At 40.6% G+C, this 19,287-nt stretch overlaps 1 protein-coding gene across 1 annotated transcript; it reads right to left on the reverse strand.

Annotated features, from left to right (window-relative positions):
• Positions 1-314: 314 nt before the first annotated feature.
• SGMS2 (sphingomyelin synthase 2) lies at positions 315-19,178 on the reverse strand (the record flags this gene model as incomplete). Its single annotated transcript, XM_080697105.1, has 5 exons — positions 315-518; positions 4,534-4,700; positions 8,105-8,258; positions 13,152-13,269; positions 18,724-19,178. The coding sequence occupies 5 exons, from the start codon at positions 19,176-19,178 to the stop codon at positions 315-317; spliced, it is 1,098 nt and encodes a 365-aa protein (XP_080553231.1).
• Between the last annotated feature and the right edge of the window lie 109 nt (positions 19,179-19,287).

The following is a 19,287-nucleotide window of genomic DNA, read 5'->3' on the forward strand; positions in this document are numbered from 1 at the left end:
AGAGGATTTTAGTGGAGAAAGAACAAGGAAAGGAGTAATGTTCTTTGGCACCTCTTTAGCAAGCTCACTAGTGAAATCTCAGTTCCAGGGCTTGTCACCAATGAATGAAGAGCTGCAGGAAAATATATCTTTCTCAGGTTGAATTAAAAAAAAAACAGTCAAAAGGTAATACTTCATCTTTCTGATCGTTTTACACAAACTTTGGTCCACTTCTTCACTTCCCAGTCTGTTCTCCTGAAGTAAAAACAGAGCTATACCTTTGGTTACAGCATGGAATTCTTTTGGTGTGAGAGTTGGTACCTCTGTATGGCTCCTCAGGTCGATTTCTCATTATCCTCACCAATCTTCTGGACCCGTGAGTACTTTTTGCACGATGACTTGAAGCAGCCAGGAGGCCAAGACAACGGCCAGGAGAAGCAGCAAGGAATTGAGCCTTGTACATTTTTCTCAAAAAAATAAAAGATGGGGAACCACCATGCTCGAGACAAGAAATTAGTCTGTGACGAGACCTTCAAGTTCTGCAAAGGTTAGGAAAAAAGTGAAATGAGACATCTGTCAAGAGTTACCCTGCCTGTTTCTTAAGTAATTGAACATTTACTGCAACAGAGGAAGCAGAATCCTTCTCCTGAGGCAGTAGCTGCTGTCCTGTCTTTTCCTAACTGCTGTGACTCTGGTCCTTCCATGCCACAGCACCTTTCCCTCCCTGAGGTTCATGCCATTTCTTCTTCCTGCAATTCCAGTAGCAAGAGAGCCTCGGAAAGGACATGAGAGGTGCTCAGGATTAATGGTTTACAGGTAGGTAAGTGGTGAGCTTTCATGGCCAAGCAAGAGTGAGGGGAGAGCTGAGAATGCCGAAGAGATTCAAGAGGAAGGATAAAAATGTTGGCTTAGTGGTGTACAGAGATATCTAGAGGGAAATGTTAAAAAGGTGGATGAGAATGGAGTATTGTAGTTTGCAGGCAGCCTCAGCTAGTAAGGCTCTCTGCAATTCAGTAAGACCCTGTTTCAAAATAAAGAACAAAAAAAAAAAAAATAAGCTGGGCGTGGTGGTGGACACTTGTAATCCCAGCATTTGGGAGGCTGAGACAAGAGGGTCTCAGTTCGTGGACAGCCTCAGCTACTTAGTGAGGCCTTTAAAACTCAGTGAGACCCTGTTTCAAAATAAGGAATAAAAAATAGGAGTAGGGGTGTAGCCCAGAGGTGGAATGCCCCTGGGTTCAATATCCCCAGTACAAAAGAAAAGAAAAGAAAAGAAAAGAAAAGAAAAGAAAAGAAAAGAAAAGAAAAGAAGAGAAGGGTGGAACCAGGAGGTTGCAGAATAGAAAACAAAACAAGAAATAAAGGAATCCATGGAAAGGCCAAATACCAGAAGGTACCAAGAGATGGATGTAGACCCTTCCTGAATGACATATTAATTGGTCACAAATTTTCCAAACATTATATGCACCATACAACAAGGCAAAGTATTCAAAGATACGTAAGTCATGATACATAGGTCAACTCTAGTATACCGAGGTAACAAATGGAGGCTGGAAAAACAGAAGGGGAGGAGTAGGTCTACCCTGGGACCAGAGGAAGAAGATTTAGAGAAGGCTTCTAAGAAGTGGTGGAATTTGAGCAAGCTCTGCAAGAATGAATGGATGAAAGAAGGAAAGGTCATCAGGGGAAAGGAAGAAGCAGAAATAAAGATGGAAGGATAGGAGGGGAGGGCACCGTCGTCACCCATAGATGTACCAACTCCAGTGATTTCTAAGATTTTTATTATGCCTGATTTTTAAAAATAGCTGCCATCTTTTTCTCAATAGTAATTATTGAGGATAGGGAGCATGTCTTACCACTATACCACAATACTACCAAGAAGGTTCCTACACTTTAATTTAGTACATGTATTTCTTCAATTCCAGTATAAATTAGCTAAATGAGTAAAACATTGTGTTCTGGAATTATAGCTCATTTTTATCCATACATGGCATTTATATTTGTGAAGTTCTTCATTTTTGCTTTATTTTCAGAAGGAGTAATAGCTCTAATTTTAAGCAAACTGTTTAAACCACATGTCTAGATGGGTGTGATGGCACATGCTTGTAATCCCAGCACTTGGGAGGCTAAGACAGGAGGATTGCACAGGTTCAAAGCCAGCATCAGCTACTTAAGTGAGGCTCTCAGCAACTTACTAAGACCCTGTTTCCAAATAAAGTATAAAATAGGTCTGCAAGTATAGCCTGCCTGGGTTCCACCCCCAGTACCACCCCCCACAAAAAAATTAAACCACATGTCTGCCAACATAATACTGAATGGGGAAAAACTCCAATAATTTTCTCTACAAGGATGCCCACTATCACCACTCCTTTTCAATTTAGTCATCAAAACTCTTGCCACAGCAATAAAACGAGAGAAGAAAAATCAATGAAATTCAAATAGGAAGAGAGGAGTTAAAACCATCCTTATTTGCAGATGACACAATCCTTTATCTAGAAGACCCAAAGCACTCCACCAGAAGACTACTGGAGCTGATTAACCAATTCAGCAAAGTTGCAGGATACAAAATCAATCTAAAGAAATCAGTGGCTTTTCTTTATGCCAACAGTGAATCCACAATGAAAGAAAATAATTCCATTCACTATAACGCTAAAACCAATAAAATACCTAGGAATAAACCTACCCAAAGATGTAAAATACCTCTACAAGAAAACTATAAAACATAAAGAAACTGAAGAAGACCTTGGAAGATAGAAAGATCTCCCTTGCTCATAGATAGGCAGAATAAATATCATCAAAATGGCCATTCTGCCAAAAGTGATCTACAGATTCAATGCAATTCCTATCAAAATACCAATGACATTCTTCATGGACCTATAAAATCAGTCATGAATTTTATATGGAGAAAGAAAAGACCCAGAATAGCCAAAGCAACCCTCAGCAATAAGAACCAGACAGGAGGCATCACAATCCCTGACTTCAAATTATACTATAGAGCAATAGTAGTAAAAACAGCATGGTATTGACACAACAACAGGCATACAGACCAATGGAACAGAATAGAAGATACAGAAACAAACCCACACACCTATAGGCAATTGATCGTTGACAAAGGGGCCAAACTCAAATGCTAGAGAAAAGAAAGCCTTTTCAACAAATGGTGTTGGGAGAACTGGCTATCCATTTGTAGAAAGATGGAACTAAATCCTTACCTCTCACCATGCACAGGAATCAACTTGAGATGAATCAAAGACTTAGAAATTAGACCAGAGACTGTGAAGTTATTAGAGGATGGCATAGGCTCAACACTACAACATATAGGCACAGGCAGTAACTTTCTCAGCAAGACCTCCTAAGCACAGGAAATTAAAGTAAGAATTAACAAGTGTGATGGCATCAAATTAAAAAGTTTCTGCTCTTTAAGAACCATCAAGAACCTAAAGAAAAAGCCTACAGAATGGGAGAAGATCTTTACCAGCCACCACTCTGATAGAGGCCTAATATTCAGAATATACAAAGAGCTCAAAAGACTCTACACTAGCAAAACAAATAACTCAATCAAGAAATGGGCAACTGAACTGAAAAGACACTTCACAAAAGAAGAGATACAAATGGCCAATAGATACATGAAAAGATGTTCAATATCATTAGGCATTAGGGAGATGCAAATCAAAACTATGCTGAGATTCCATCTAACCCCAATCAGGGTGGCAAGCATAAAGAAATCAAATAACAAATTCTGGTGAGGATGCGGGGAAAGAGGAACTCTTTTACACTGTTGGTGGGAGTGCAAACTAGTTCATCTGCTATGGAGATCAGAGTGGAGATTCCTTACAAAACTGGGAATGGATCCACCATATTCCAAAGGGGTTGTAAACAGAGAACTACTGTAACATATGCATACCAATGTTCATAGTAGCACAATTTGTAATAGCCAAAATATGGAACCATCAAAGATGTGTGAATTCCAAACTTATGGGAAATATACACAATGGAATTCTACTCAGTTATAAAGAAGAAGAAAATCATGTCATTCGCAAGAAGATGGAAGACCTGGAGAACATTATGTTAAGTGAGATCAGCCAAGCACAGAAAAAGGACCTATGTTTTTCTCTAATATGCCCAAACTAGAGAGTATTAGAAATACCAGAGGGACTCCAGATAATGGAGGGGAAACCTCAGCAAAGCTAGAATGGAAGGATAGGAGAGGAAGAAGGCTGAGGTTGATTAAAGGAGGAGCTATATCCGAATATGTGTAAAAGTATGAAAGTAGCCTAGTTAACCTAGACACTCATTGTTGGGAGGGAGGGAGGGAAGGGAAGCGGTGGGGGGAAGAGGGCACCAAGCACAGTCTGAATGTATGCCATTTTCAATATGTTCCACATAAAAATAAAAATAAATAAAATGCCAAAAAATACAATCCAAAACAAACAAACAAAAAAAACACACATGTCTGCTGGTAACAATAGTTATTCACATGAAGCTACCTCAAACTCCAGTGTGATAAAGGGTCCTCTGAACTTACAGAAATCACTCAACAATCCTAACTCTCACCTTTTCATTGGCCATCGAGTGGTACCACCAAAACAGCCGTGTTGTGATATAGTAAGCAATGATCACATCGACAGTGTAGTGCTCGTGTGCTGCAAGGATGCAGATGATCCCGGCTGCACTCAGCAGCCAGCAGATGAGATGATACCACCAGAAGTGACGAGGTGAATCTGTGCAGCAGAGAAACCACAGTTAACGAGAATCCCACAGCCACATTTCCTCCACTTACACTTACTGTAACCCAGGGCCTCGCTATGCCCAAGAAACGCTCTATCGGTGAGTTACACCCACAGCCCCCAAGGATTAATTTAATAATTGCTATCTCCCCTAATGACCTTGAGTGGAATAATCCCAGATCAAGAAGTTACTGGAAGCCAGGCATGGTGGCGCACGCTTGTAATCCCCGCGCTTGGGAGGCGGAGACAGGAGGATCGCGCTGGTTCGAAGCCAGCCTCGCTGGCTTAAGAGACTCTGTTTCCACATAAAAATGTTAAAAAAAATAGGTCTGGGAGTGTAGTCCGTGGGAGTGTATCCCGGAGGTAGAAGGGCTTCCAGGAACCCCAGTACCACCAAAAAAAAACAAACAAAACAACAACAACAAAAAAAAAACAACAAGAAGTTACTGGAAGGAGAAAACTGATAACCTCCAATGAGTCACTATGAACTGCCTGGGATTTGCTCAGGTAGGAAGGGGGGTAGTTATTCACTTTGGGAGCTGCTGGTAACAATAGGTATTCTAGGCCAGCCATGCCCACTGCTAATAAACAGTTTAATAAAGAAGAGAACAGAATCGCTTAGCAGGTTGGCTGAAATTGGTCCATACTAGCTTATAAGTGACCCCATGTAAAAGAGAAAGAGCAGGAGTCAAGAGAGAAGGTACTTGTTTATGAAAATAAGGGGAAACATCATGGCACATGCCTATAATCCCAGTACCTGGGAGGCTAAGATAGGAGTAAGTAAATTTGAGGCCAGCATGTCAGTAACTTAGTGAGATTATCTCAAAATAATAAAAAAAAAGGTCTAGGGATTTATCTCAGTGGTAGAGTGCTCTGGGTTTAGTCACCAATAATGCCAAAAAAAAAGGGGAGGGTTTACAAAATAAAAAAGCAGGGGTAATTTTAGGTTAAACTTTAAATTCATTTTTGTTTTTCCAGGTATATATTGTGGGGGTGGGGATGGGACAGTGGCAAGCAATGTTTGACTCTGGGCACTGTGAAGCACTCCCTGTGAAAATCGTAGAATTCTTGCTGTTCACTTTTAGATTTTTAGCCTTCCTGGTGAGGCCATTTAAAAGTTCATTCTATTGATCAACTGTAAGAAGGAAACACAGCATTCATGTGGTTAAACAGGGTGGGGAAAATTTAGGGTCTTTTCACACAAGTGTAAATGACACGTACAGCTGGAACCAGTTCATCTCTAATTACTTAGTCATATGTTTTTTTCTCCTATTTTAAAGCTTTATTAACTCACAGTAAAAGTTTATTCAATGAATTGAAATTTATTTTATATTTACTTTATAGTGATGAGGTAGGATAGAAGAAATAAAGAAAAGAGACATGAAGGAAGGAAATAAAATTTGAATCCAAAAGTCCTGCATCCTTTTCCAGGCCTGTCATTCCCAGGCCTGTCACTCCAAATTCTTGAAAAATCAGTTAAGTCTTGAAATTAGCATGTCATGGTGGTACATGCTTGTATCCCAGTACTTGGGAGGCTGGGATTACAAGGAGAATCAAAAGTTCATGGCCAGCCTTAGCTACTGAGTGAGGCCTCCATAACTTAGCAAGATCCTATTTCAAAACAATTACCAAAAAATAGAGCTGGGGGTATAATAGCTCAGTGGTAGAATGCCCTAAGGCTCAATCCCAATTAACTAACTCTCTAACACTCACACTCACTCTCTCTCTCTCTCTCTCTCTCTCTCTCTCTCTCTCTCTCTCTCTCACACACACACACACACACACACACACACACACCTTGAAGTTAGCCAAAAGTCCACTCACCTGTGATAATTATTTTCTGCACTATTAATCCCATCACCCAACAAATAGTTCCCTGGGATAGTTTCTCTCATTGCTCTCTGGTCTTCAGTCCACAGGTTCTTTACTCTGACATGCAACTCTTCACCTCTTAGAAAAATTCCTTATGAAACTGGGCATGGGTGTGATGACACACACTTGTAATCCCAGTACTAGGGAGGCTGAGACAGGAAGAATGCAGGTTTGCAACCAGCTTCAGGTTCTTAGTGAGGCCCTCTGCAACTTAGTGTGACCCCATTTCAAAATAAAGAATAAAAATAGGGCTGGGGGTGTAGCTTGGAGGTAGACTGTCCCTGGGTTAAATCCCCAGTACCACACAAAAAAATTCTTTATGATCCTCAGATTAAAGAGAAGATCCTACAAACCAAAGTACCTCTGGTTTAGAAAATGACTGATCTTGTGTATAGATGGAACTTCCCTGGGCAAAAGTTGGGAGTTAGGGCAACAACATATATCTGCAGAAACACTAACAAGGTATTAGAGATGTAGTGATCACATGCAAAGAAGAAACCATTGCCTAATGTTGGTACAGAGACAGATTTAGCACACACACACACCCCTCAATAGCACAGAGTGAGTGTGTGAAAATAAGGAAAAGATGTAGAAAGCTCTCTGGCTTCGCTGTCAAGGACAACCAAGGACTCACACTTAGCAAAACACATTATGATTAATGAAAGGCCAAGAGGAAAGGTACAGCACCTCTGGCTGCAGTTCTGTGCAGACTCCCCGTCTACGTGTTCAGGGAAGAGAGCGGAGGTGAACCTCTAACACTGGTATGGTGCACCATGGACCAAAAGACGGAGGTCCATGCTGACCAATGCTGCAAATACGGATGAAGAAGCAGCGCCATTTTAAAAGGACTTGGAAGTCACGAGCACAGTGGGACCAAGCCTTGGAAACGTCTACCAGTAGATATGCTACTCTGCTAACCCAAGCACAGTGCTTGGGGTAAGTGAGTAAAACTGCATTCCTTCAGTAAGAGCTACTAGAAAACAACAAGATTTTGTATAATGAGGAATGAGAATATAAATATAGAAAGAGATTTTAATTTCATGCCTCTATGTTTCTTCTTAAGAAGAAAATGATCAATACTGGCCAAATTTTCCATCAGGCCGCCTAGCAAAGCAGGGGTGGCCAGAAAGCAGTGACACTGGAATAAAGCATGATATATAAGTGGCTTAAAGAATGTGACACTCAGAGGAATTATTTGGAATCATGGAATGGAAGTGTCAGACAAATAACCCAAAGGCCATTTACATTTAGCTTAAGAATGTGCCACTTCTTTAATGTTTAGGTTTTTAATCCTGATGTTAAGATAGCTTTTCATACCTTGAGAAGTACTAACCAAGCCAGGAGGTGTTTGAGAAGTATGATAAGTGCTAGAGAGAACACACACACACAGACATGGAGTCTTTACATCTGACTGACTCTTTCATAGCCATTAATCCCAACAATAGATTAAGGGCTCCTATCCATTTCAGGGCCTGGGGACCCTTCCACTACAGCAATCAATTCCATAGAAGTGGGCTATTACTTACATTCTTTGATGAATAAATATGTAAGTGTCAGCACAACTGTGTGACCGCTGAAGAGGAAGTCTCCGCACAAGATGTGTGACCCAGTTATGGACAATCCACCACCAGAAATCAACCGTAGGATCCGTTGTATTTTTGCCTGAGAGTCTCCATTGAGCTGAATGACACAAGAAAATTTGGAATAAGAATTACAAGATGATAAAAGCCATGTTTCTGCCTAACTGTGCCACCCAGAAGGGACACCAGGTTGTGATTCTTTTCCTTTTGATCTAAAAAGCCAAAAAGAATACAAGGGGAAGGTCCTCAAACTAGGTTCTAATCATTGTATTGGCCAGTTTTATTGACGTTTAAATTATTCAAAATGTTACTAATAATATGTTTTGGCGGTGTTGTGTCCTTGGGCAAAGCTTTTAAAAATATTAATAACCAATGACTTCACCACAGCTATGCACTAAAAAGCACATCAAAGCTACTTTCTTTCCTTTTTTCAGAAGGAAGTGAGGTTTTGGATAGCTAATGTTTGATTTAGTTGCATACCACATCACTAATATGCTCAGTACTTTGTACCTTGTGTTAAGTGGGCAACCTTGAGTGTCCATACAGCTGCATTAATGTCTGATCGAAACATTAAGGTTAAAAAAAGGAGCTGCAACACATTGGGTCATTTTAAGTATGTTTGAAAATGACAGCTTATAAGGATGTATTGGCAGATTTAAAAATGAGTAGCTTTGATTGGGAAAAACAGCCCCACAGAACCTGTATTGTGGCAGGGGGTAAGAAGCTAGGTCCCTTGGCCAAGGACATTGTACAGAAGCCCCTAGAAATCACTATGACAGCATAGGAAACAATGATGAACTAAGGCAGGAATTTCAGGCAGTGGTTAAAAGTTCATATCCTGTTGCTGGTATGGTGGTACAGCACTTGAGAGACTGGGTCAGAAGGATCACAAGTTGGAGGCCAGCCTCAGCACCTTAACCAGACCCTGTTTCAGATAAAAAGAAAAAAGGGCTGGAGGTATAGCTTGGAGGTAGAATACCCCTGGGTAAAATCCCCAGTACAAAAAACAAAACCAAAACAGTTTATACCATTTAATATTTAAACATAAAGAAAGGCCATATGGTCAAAATAGAAATTAGTAAAAATGGAAAACTGGAGTACAAAAATGCTTGGGGGTGGGGGCTGGGTGGAAGGTCAGTCTACTACAGAGCAAATGGACTTAGAAAACCAAATAATGGTACTCAAGAGATCGAGAAACAGTGTTGATGGAAGAAGTACAGAAGGACCATTGTCGACTATTCACCTGGAACCTGGAGGACAGGTGAATGACATGCTGCCTTTTGTACTCCAGGAAGATCCTTCTGAGAAACTGAACCCTGGAGCATGGCCGGCCCAGCCACCACAGTGGTTAGGCTGGTGGTGTGAACATAGTTGTGTCTTGTCACAGCTGTGTGTGTGGTAGTGAAGGAAAGTAAAACGTGTGTAGTGAAGGAAAGACAAACGTGTGCAGACGGATGGGGAGAGAGGCCAAAAATAGAGAAATTAAGTCAGTTCCCAAAGCAGGCAGAAAACCACCCGAATCAGGGCAATAAGAAACTGGGTCAAGATTCCTTGCCTAAAACATCCTTCTCAGGTAGCTAAAAATGTCCTGATTAAAATCATCTCCTGGATCTAGAAAGCCTTGTAAAAAGGCGAACAATCATGACTGCTTCGCAGTTAAGGATGAGGCACTGCATAGAAAAGGACACAAAATAAAACCAGAGACAGGCTGAGAAATGCCACTTAAGGCTTCAAAGAAACACTGCCTTCTCCGAGAGCTGGCAGACCAGTGACAGGCTCACTTCAGGCACAGCTCAGAAACAGCAGACCGCACACCACAAAATGATGAGACAGGCCCTTGACATCGAGGACAGAATCAAGCCATGCGCTTTATCAGATTGGCTAGGTCCTTCAAGAATTTCTTGTGATAAAGTTGGTACAAACAACTGTCAGCACAGGGATCAAATAAAAAGGTACATACACTCTGTTCAACCACTGTGTTCCCACTTAGAAAGGACATTGTAGTCTTCATTTCTAAACCATAACATGATTTTTCTCCACTCACCCATCACAACTCTTATTTTCTTTTTCCTTTATTATGTAACTGGGGGTTGAACTTTCAGGCATTCTGCCACTTAGCTACACTCTCTGTCTTAAAATTTTTTAGTTTGAAACACAGTCTCACTAAGTTGCTGAGGGTATTCTTGAAGCTGCGATCCTCCTGTCTCAACTTCCTAAGTACTAGATGTGTGCCACCACGCTCAGCTTCTCTTTTTGTTTCTTAATTCCTCAATCTTGTTTCTGCTAATCTAAATAATCTGATCATGCAGAGTATAAATGTTAAATAGAACTTCGGAAAGAGAAAGGAGTGTAGGAAGAGAATTGGGGAAGGAAGAGACCAATGAGTGTTTGGACAGATAGACTTTTTCCTTCTAATTCTATTCCAGTTCACTGGGGTCTTTCCATCACATATCACATAAGATTAATTTCTTTCTTTTGGACACAAATCTATGCAGTTACTGGATATGGAATTGAAGATGTATTAACCTAAGTGGGAAAGCATCAATCAAAGCAGACAGGGGCTTCAGTATTTATAAGCATTCCTCTAACTGTGACCTCCTTACACCATGTCCCACCAAAATAAATCAGACACAAGAGAGCCTAGTGTGGTCAAACAAGAAACCTTACCTCTGCGCTGTCCCTTCTCTTAAGAGAAAAGGTCCTTGGCCATCTATGCTCAGGAAAGAGCTGGCCACAGAAAATTTTCTCAGGGAAGAGAATGCCACTATCCCAGCCAAACATTCTTGGATGTGACAAAATGATTTAGAAAAACTAACTCATCTCATGTAATCATTTTATAATAACTGGGCCAAAATTTGCCTAAATAAACACTGAGGGACCCAAATCTTCTGACTTCAAACTAAAGCTTGGGTAGCTAGTTGAAGCACACTCTGACCTAAGGATTCAAAGTGAGCTGCAGGACAGACGGGGGGGACTGGAAGCCACAGATTTCAGGGTGATGAGTCTTGTGGTGACAGCGGATGGGTGGCAGGCTGTATGTGGCATCAGTTACCAGCTCAACACCCTCTACAGCGAGCGGTTTCAGTACCCGAGGCTCTGTCATTGCTCACCATAAAGTGGAAACTTACAAATCACATGCTTTCTGGACAAGGGAATGAAGCCTAACCACCACACTCTAAGCACCCTCCACACCAGCAGATGGACCAGACTGGGACACAGTTCTGACCCAGATTCCATAGCACTATATCTCTCTAGTCAGACACAGTGATCAGGGTTTGTTTTACGGAACTAGGCTCCTGGCACCTGCAGCCTGCCCTTGCTTCGGGAAGAATGCTGATAAGTGAACATGGCAGACGATTAGTTGGTTCAGGAAGTTTCTATCATGAGTGTCTGTGGCTCATTATTCCATGGCATGGTTACTGATGTGGCTTCTGAAAATTGTACCTTTTCTACAGAGGACAATCTTTAATCTGCTTTCTTTCTGTAATCATAGCAATTCATCCCTGCAAACCTCGCCCAGTACTAGGTTTGCCTTCCTTGCTGTGGCCATATCTCCAAGTACCACACTGCACTATCCCATTAGAAGTGTTTGTTGTGCCTCTGAACTCCTCCCGTGCCTTAAATTAGCTTCACTAAAAAAAATCAGCCAGTGTTTAAATTAAATATGTACACTGGTTTGGTTTAATTACAGACACTTTCTGCTTTGATGGCTTTAGAAAATTATGGCTCCTCTAAACCATGCCTATATTTGGTAAGGGAGATTGCTGGCTTCTTCAAAACAACTCTATTTTTTTCTTTACCTAGGACATCTGCTTAGTGTTCAGTAAAATATGACGTTAGACTTCATTCTCTTGTCTAGAAAGCACATGATTTGTAAGTTTCCACTTTATAAACCAGGTGTACAAGGATCCAAGATGATGAACAGCTCTCTCACAAACAGACTACAGGCAGAAACTGATTCCCTAGGCCATTTTCAACAGCCATCCTCATACTATGTCTCAGCAAAAGGCTACTCTGTCTTTTCAACTGTTAAAACCTTTAGGATCATCTATTATTTTTTTCTGTCAAACCCATCCTATTATACCTCCTTGAAAATATATCCTGACTTGAATGACTGCTGATCATTTCCATGGTCACCTCCAAGGTTTAAGTTTCCACCAAGGGCCCCAAGGTCCTCAGGAAGCTGTGGCCTGTACCACTGGCCCCAAATCCTCCCTCTTCCTTCAACCCAGGCAACTAAGATATTCTCTTGGCTGGAGCTCTTATCTCATCCATGTGGCTCACTCCTTTGCTTGGTTCCTGCCCAATGCTTTCTTAACTAAAGAGGCCTTTCCTGGACTCTATAAAATAGATCTCTACTCTCATACTGCTCTTCATGGGACAGTTGCTTGACCCATCACCACGTGATACATTGTTGCTTATTTATTATGTCTTCCCTCATTAGAACATAAACTCCAGAGGAGGGACTTTGTTTTGTTTACTACAGTGCCTGATATATAAGCTCAATACTTATAGAATGAATGCATGGATATGTAAGTAAATAGTTAAAAAGCAGAAAGTTGCTAGTCATGGTGATGTACACTTATAATCCCAGTACTTGAGAGGCTGAGGCAGGAGAAGTGCAGGTTTGAGACCAGCCTCAGCAACATAGTGAGTCTGCCAGCAACCTAGCAAGTCCTTGTTGCAAAAAAATAAAAGGGCTGGGGGTATAGTTCAGAAGTAGAATGCCCCAGGATCAATTTTTAGTACCATCCTCCCCCAAAAAACTCTAAGTCAAATGATAGAATTTTCAGTTAGCAGAAAATTAAATTTTTATATACAAAGATGTACTTTTCTTACTGAACATGTTTTAATTTCTCCCCTCAAATCTAAAGAAAAAGAAAACATGTTAGATTTTGGTCGCACCTATGGAAGTATACATATGAATACATAACAAAGTGGGTATTCAGTGACTATTTTCTTAATTTCTAAGTGGGGTTTGGGAGATGCTTACCTTTGGAGCACACTGGAAGTGCATTCCAGGCACAGGGAGAGTAGTGACATACATTGTAATACAGCGATACAAGTATAAAGTTCCAATGATAAAAAAGAATCTGCGCCCTACGATTGACCTGCAGGAGAAAAGGGATGGGGGAAAAGAAGTTTACTAGTTGGTTTTTGTTCCTTGTACAATATAAAAGTGTTTAAGAGGTTAAAGAACAATTAGGGTAGAAGAGCATTAATAAACAAAGCACAGTTTCAGAGTTTATAGGCTTAACTGTGAGCTGTAATGTCATCATGGATACCATGGTTCTATGGCAAGATGGCACTTCCTCCAGAAATGAAGACTGACTTGTGTGGGCACTGCAATAATTTTAGGTGATCCAAGGCCCAAGAAATAAGTGTGTATGGAGTAGGGAAATTAGAGTAGACTAAAAATCTACATAATCCTCTCTCTCCAAAATGCTACTCTTTGCCAGGAAATTCAGTGCATATCTCAATTGATTCACTGATTAATAAATTCCTCTCAAGGATATAACAAAGGTATAAGCAACCCATGTTCACAGAGTAATTAACTAATGAACCAGATGATATTACATAATTGGACACACAGGGAAATGTGACAGTCCATCAAACCCAAGTTATATAAACAAGGTTTATTTCATTTCATTTTATTTTATTTTTTGGTGGTACTGGAGGTGGAACCCAGAGGCTTTCTACCTCCGGGCTATACTCCCAGACCTATTTTATATTTTATTTGGAAACAGGGTCTCACTAAGTTGCTGAGAGCCTCATTAAGTAGCTGAGGCTGGCTTCGAACCCGTGTGGTCCTCCTGTCTCAGCCTCCCAAGTGCAGGGATTACAAGTGTGCGCCACCACACCCAGCTAAACAAGGTTTATTTAAGGACCATTCAAAGGTATTTTGAGTTTGGGCATGAATTATGTTCCCTAATGATTTTCAGAGAATTACATTTTGATAATGTCCAAAGTACTCCTGTACAATTAAGGACATTTAATATTGAAGCTGAAGGCAGATTGAATCGCTCATTTCATCCAATATTGATCAAAACATGAAAAAATGCATAGAATTTTCCCTTTTTTGACCAAGACTATACTCCTGTTCATTTCAGTATAGTTCACAATTACCAAGAAATGAAAACAACCTAAGAGTCCACTGATGAGAAAATGTAGTATGTGTACATAATGGAATACTATTCAGTCAAAAAAAGTATGAAATCTTATCATTTCTGACAACATGGATGGAACTGAAGATCACGTTAGGTGAAATAAACCAGGCATAGAAAGATAATACCACATGATCTCATTTAAATGTGAAATTTGCCGGGCGTGGTGGTGCATGCTTATAATACCTGCGCTTGGAAGGTGGAGACAGGAGGATCGCGCAGGTTTGAAGCCAGCCTCGCTGGCTTATGAGACCCTGTTTCCAAATAAAAATATAAAATAGGTCTGGGAGTATAGCCCAGAGGTAGAAGGGTTTCCAGGAACCCCAGTACCAACAACAAAAATAAATAAATAAACGTGAAATTTGTTTAATTTATTTAATTTTTTTTTTTGCAGGTCTGGGGATGGAACCCAGGGGCATTTGACCTCCGAGCTATACCCCCTGCCCTATTTTTTATTCTTTATTTTGAAACAGGGTCTCACTAAGTTGCAGAGGGCCTCACTAAGTAGCTGAGGCTTTCCATGAACCATGATCCTCCAGTCTCAGCCTCCTGAATGCTGGAATTACAAGCGTGTACCACCATGCCCGGCTAAACGTGAAATTTTAAAAAGTTGATATCATAAAAGCTTGGAGTAGAATGGTGGTTACCAGAGGCTGGGGAGAATAGGCAAGTGGTAGGGATGTGGAATGTCTGATCCATGGGTACTAAAAGTTAGATAGAAGCAAGAAGTTCTGGAGTGCTGCTGCGCAGTAGAATGACTAGATAATGATAATATGGCACATATTTCAGAAACTCTTGAAGAAAAGATTTTAAGTATTTCCACTATTAAGAAATCATAAGTGTTTGAAGAGGCAGGTATATTTAACCTGATTTGAAAATTATATAATGCACTGAAACATCACATGGTGCCCCACCAATATGTGCAATTTTTGGATAGGGGCATCCTACCTCCAAGCTAAACCCCCCCATATATATATATATATACATTTTTTTGTGTGGTACTGGGGTTCCTGGAAGCCCTTCGACCTCTGGGCTACCTATTTTATTTTTGGAAACAGGGTCTCTTAAGCCAGCGCAGCTGGCTTCGAACCTGCGCGATCCTCCTGTCTCTACCTCCCAAGCGCGGGGATTACAAGCGTGCGCCACCACGCCTGGCACCTTTTTATATTTTTGAAGTGGGGTCTTGCTAAGTTGCCTGAGGGTCTCCCTAAATTGTTGATGCTTGCCTTGACAGCAAGATCTTCCTGTCTCAGCCTCCTACATGCTGGGATTATAAGTGTGCACCATCATGTGCAGCTAATACATACAATTTTTTAATGTATCAGTTAAAATAAATTAAAAATTAGGCCAGAAAATAAAATACCAAAAAACCCCAGGATTCCTTTTCCACTTTATAGTTTTGGGGAAGATAGTTGTCTTGACTCGTCCCCTGAATCACTGGTCTCAGGCTGTGGTTCCTGATGGTTGACTTTTGAACACATTGCCTGTCAAAGGTAGAGGGCTCTGCCCAGGATGTGACTGCCTCGTGGACATCAGGGGACTAAAAGTCCTCTCTTCCAGCCCAAGGCAATAATCCCTTTTCTTAACAATTGTTAGTTGGGTCCATTAGCTCGGATATTGGGAATGCAAAAAACAAGTGGGATTCCATAAACCCTCTAGGACTGCTAGCTGTACCTTCTCCAGAATGTAAGACATGGGATGCCATGCCTCCCATGCTCAGAGCTCTCAGGCCTTCCAAACTAGCACTGATCAAAGGCGTCTAGAATAACATGGCAGTTTATTCCAAGACTGTGGTTCTAACATAGTTTAAGGTCTAATTCAAGTAACCACTGAGATTTCTAATTTAAAGAATTGTGTACAACTATGTATTTTAGCTGCCTGTTAACAGTAGCTATTTTAAGAATATTTCAGGGTTTCTGGGGTCAAAAATAAATAAATAAATAAACAAACAAATAAATAAATGGAATACCACATAGACTGGTGGTAAAATACTTTCATCTGAAAGTATTTCTTTATTCCAAGGCTTGCTATCCCAGCTCTGCTATTTCCGTGTTGAAAAGAAACAGATAATCAATATTGCTGTCTCTCCACATAAGAGAAAGGCAATTCACCCTCTGATTGAACCCCAGGCCCAAAAGGAGTGTTGTGCTGAATTGTGCTCCATGCTGTTGGTCAAGGAATAAGCAGAAATTACTATGAGCCAGTTGTATTCATTGCAGCACTCTGATCTAAGCTGTAGTAGGAACGGAAAACTAATGTAGGTGAAATGTACACTCTGCAGCCTTATTTAGAAAGAAAGAACTACTGCTGATGACTTTCCCTCATGACTTTGAAAGGTGATTTTGAGAGGGGAGGGAGAGGGAGAAGGAGAAGAGAGGGAGCAAGGGAGAGAGGGGGAGAAGGAGGAAGAGAGAGCGAGCTAGTGAGTGCACATCATGCAGTAAGTCAGCAAAGACTCTATTTCAAAATAAAAAATAAAAGTGGCTGGGTGTGTGACTCAAAGGTAGAATGTCACTGGGTGCAATCCCCAGTAGTGCGTGTGTGTGTGTGTGCACGCATCACACACACACACACACACACACACACACACACACACACCCCAGAGAGAGAGAGAGAGAGAGAGAGAGAGAGAGAGAGAGAGAGAGAGAGAGAGAGAAAGAGAGGGAGAGGGAGAGAACGAACACGAACAAGAACACAAGAACAAAGTAGGATTTCTTACTTAGCTGGGATACTCAAAACAAGCTCTGAGAATTATTCCACTAGTACTAAACAAACCATAATGTCCAGTAGTTCTACTTCAAAAATAAAAGGGCAAACTGGTGTGATTTATGACTGGAACAGTAAATATAAAAATGTGTGACCCAGGGATGTGCTCAGGAGTTGTGAAAAGGTGAAACCTAAGTCACATGGAGAGCCTGTTAATAACATCTAGAAATCAAATGAACTGACAACTCTACTTCAGGGTGGTGTCCATCTATTCACCAGACCATGGGAAATGTCTCTTTTCAACACGTATATGATAAAACTTTGCTGCAAACTAAAGGAGAAAGCAAACATCTGTGGGCCAAGCTGTCTGTTTATATTCAGTGTGTCAATTTCAGACAATAAAAAGAAAAACATCAACTTTGCACAAATATATTCTTTGCTTTTTAGCATAAAGTATGCCATAACAAGTGTAGAAGGAATTCACATCTCCTCAGCAAAAGACAACTGATAGCTTTTACTTAGACATATTAAGGAAACAGTTTCATTACAGAAAATGCTTAAGAATAGCTTCAATTTGTAGAATAAGTTTCCCAAACTGCAAAGCTGTATATGGGAAAGTCTTTGACAAAGACAGTCTGAATTCCTCTAATCACAAAGCAACAACTCACTGGAAAAATAATGCAGCACAAATTCTCTCTTCTATAAATGATCTTGTAAGCATTTGAAATCTTATTTGAAATCTTATTGGACTTTGAATCTCCAAGCTGTATCAACCAACTTAGCATATATTTTTAAAGCTTCACATTATGGGTGGTATTTTCATCAAACTCCTATTTTAGTTACTCAATTATTAGACTCCTAGTAGAAAGCAAACATCTGACACCTGAGATGAAAGGGAGAATTGAAGGTCCTTTGTTTATAATGGACCAGAAGTCAGAATTCAGAGAAGCAGAAATAACCACTCTGAAGCTATGTCCAATTTTAGGTTCTTCAAAGCAAAAAACCAAAAACAAACCTGGTTTACTACTTTCTGATTCCTACTGTTCCAAAACATGGGTAGGGTGGCTGGACCCAGTTGACCATGAGCTCTTTTGTGGAGGCCAAGGGGAAACCAGAAGGCAAATTTATTTTAGAAATCTAAAACCCAAGCCACAGAGACCCAGTTCTAAATTGTTTCCTAAAAAAAACCACTGGTAACTGGATGGCCAATAAGAGGGGGAAAAAATTAAAACACGAGAACTTTTGAAGAAAGGCAAACCTCAAAGCAGGCCACTGAGGGTAGGCCCATACAGTCATCTCATTATGAGTTAGGGAGGAAAGTTTCTGAGCCTACTCCTTTCCCTGCTTGTCAAGAGCTTGAAATAACACAAGCATGAGAAATGCATACCACTATTTTCCAACCTCCTGGGTTTATCATACAAATGCAATAGCGCCAGGGAGCTAGAAATCAGGAACCATGCCTTAAATTCATAAACTCTGAGTACCCACAACAGAAATGTTCACTTGCTATTTTCATATATAGTTGCTCAATAAACACAGAATAGTGACTGGCTGTATTCACTGTACTAGACCTACTTTAATCAGATGTCTGGGTATGACAAATTTATTAGAAAAAAAACAAGAAAGGCAATTTAAATTACATATCTATTCATCAAAACAAAACCAACAGCCACCCAATAAAACCAACCTACTTACTTGTATCTCAGAAACAGCCATTGGGTGATCCATAATCCAACTAGTATAATCCCATTTATTTCTGATACAGAAAATGCCCATTTCACCCGATCGATGTAATCAAAGAACTTGTCTGGAAGAGGAGGGCTGAGCTCCTTGGGAGGGACCCTCTCATGCACGACTGTGATCATGACAGTTGTCAAGACGAGGTTGAAAAGCGCGTACACAAAGGCGATGCCTGTCTTCCACCACTCCAGGGGGAACTTGTTCCTGGAGTCCGTGGGCATAGCAATCTGGATATAGTCCGGGTACTTCTTGGTGCCCTTGCGCAGCCCATTGGGTAAACTCTTAGGTTTTCCACTGCCATTTTTGTTTTCTTCTTCAACAGGCTCGGCGGGTCTCGTGTATGTGTTTGTAGCATCACTGGTTTGATTTTCCAGATGTTCTTCAAGTTTCGCGGTCTCTATGATATCCATTGTTCCCAGTCTTCAGATCAAAAATATTGAGTTCTTGTTCTTTGTAGAAACTTCTTTTAATCTTTCTATTTCCAAGACCAACATTGACTCTTATCACTGACGGAGACAA

The sequence above is a fragment of the Muscardinus avellanarius genome (genome assembly GCF_963383645.1).
Source record: "Muscardinus avellanarius genome assembly, chromosome: 6".
NCBI lineage: Eukaryota > Metazoa > Chordata > Mammalia > Rodentia > Gliridae > Muscardinus > Muscardinus avellanarius.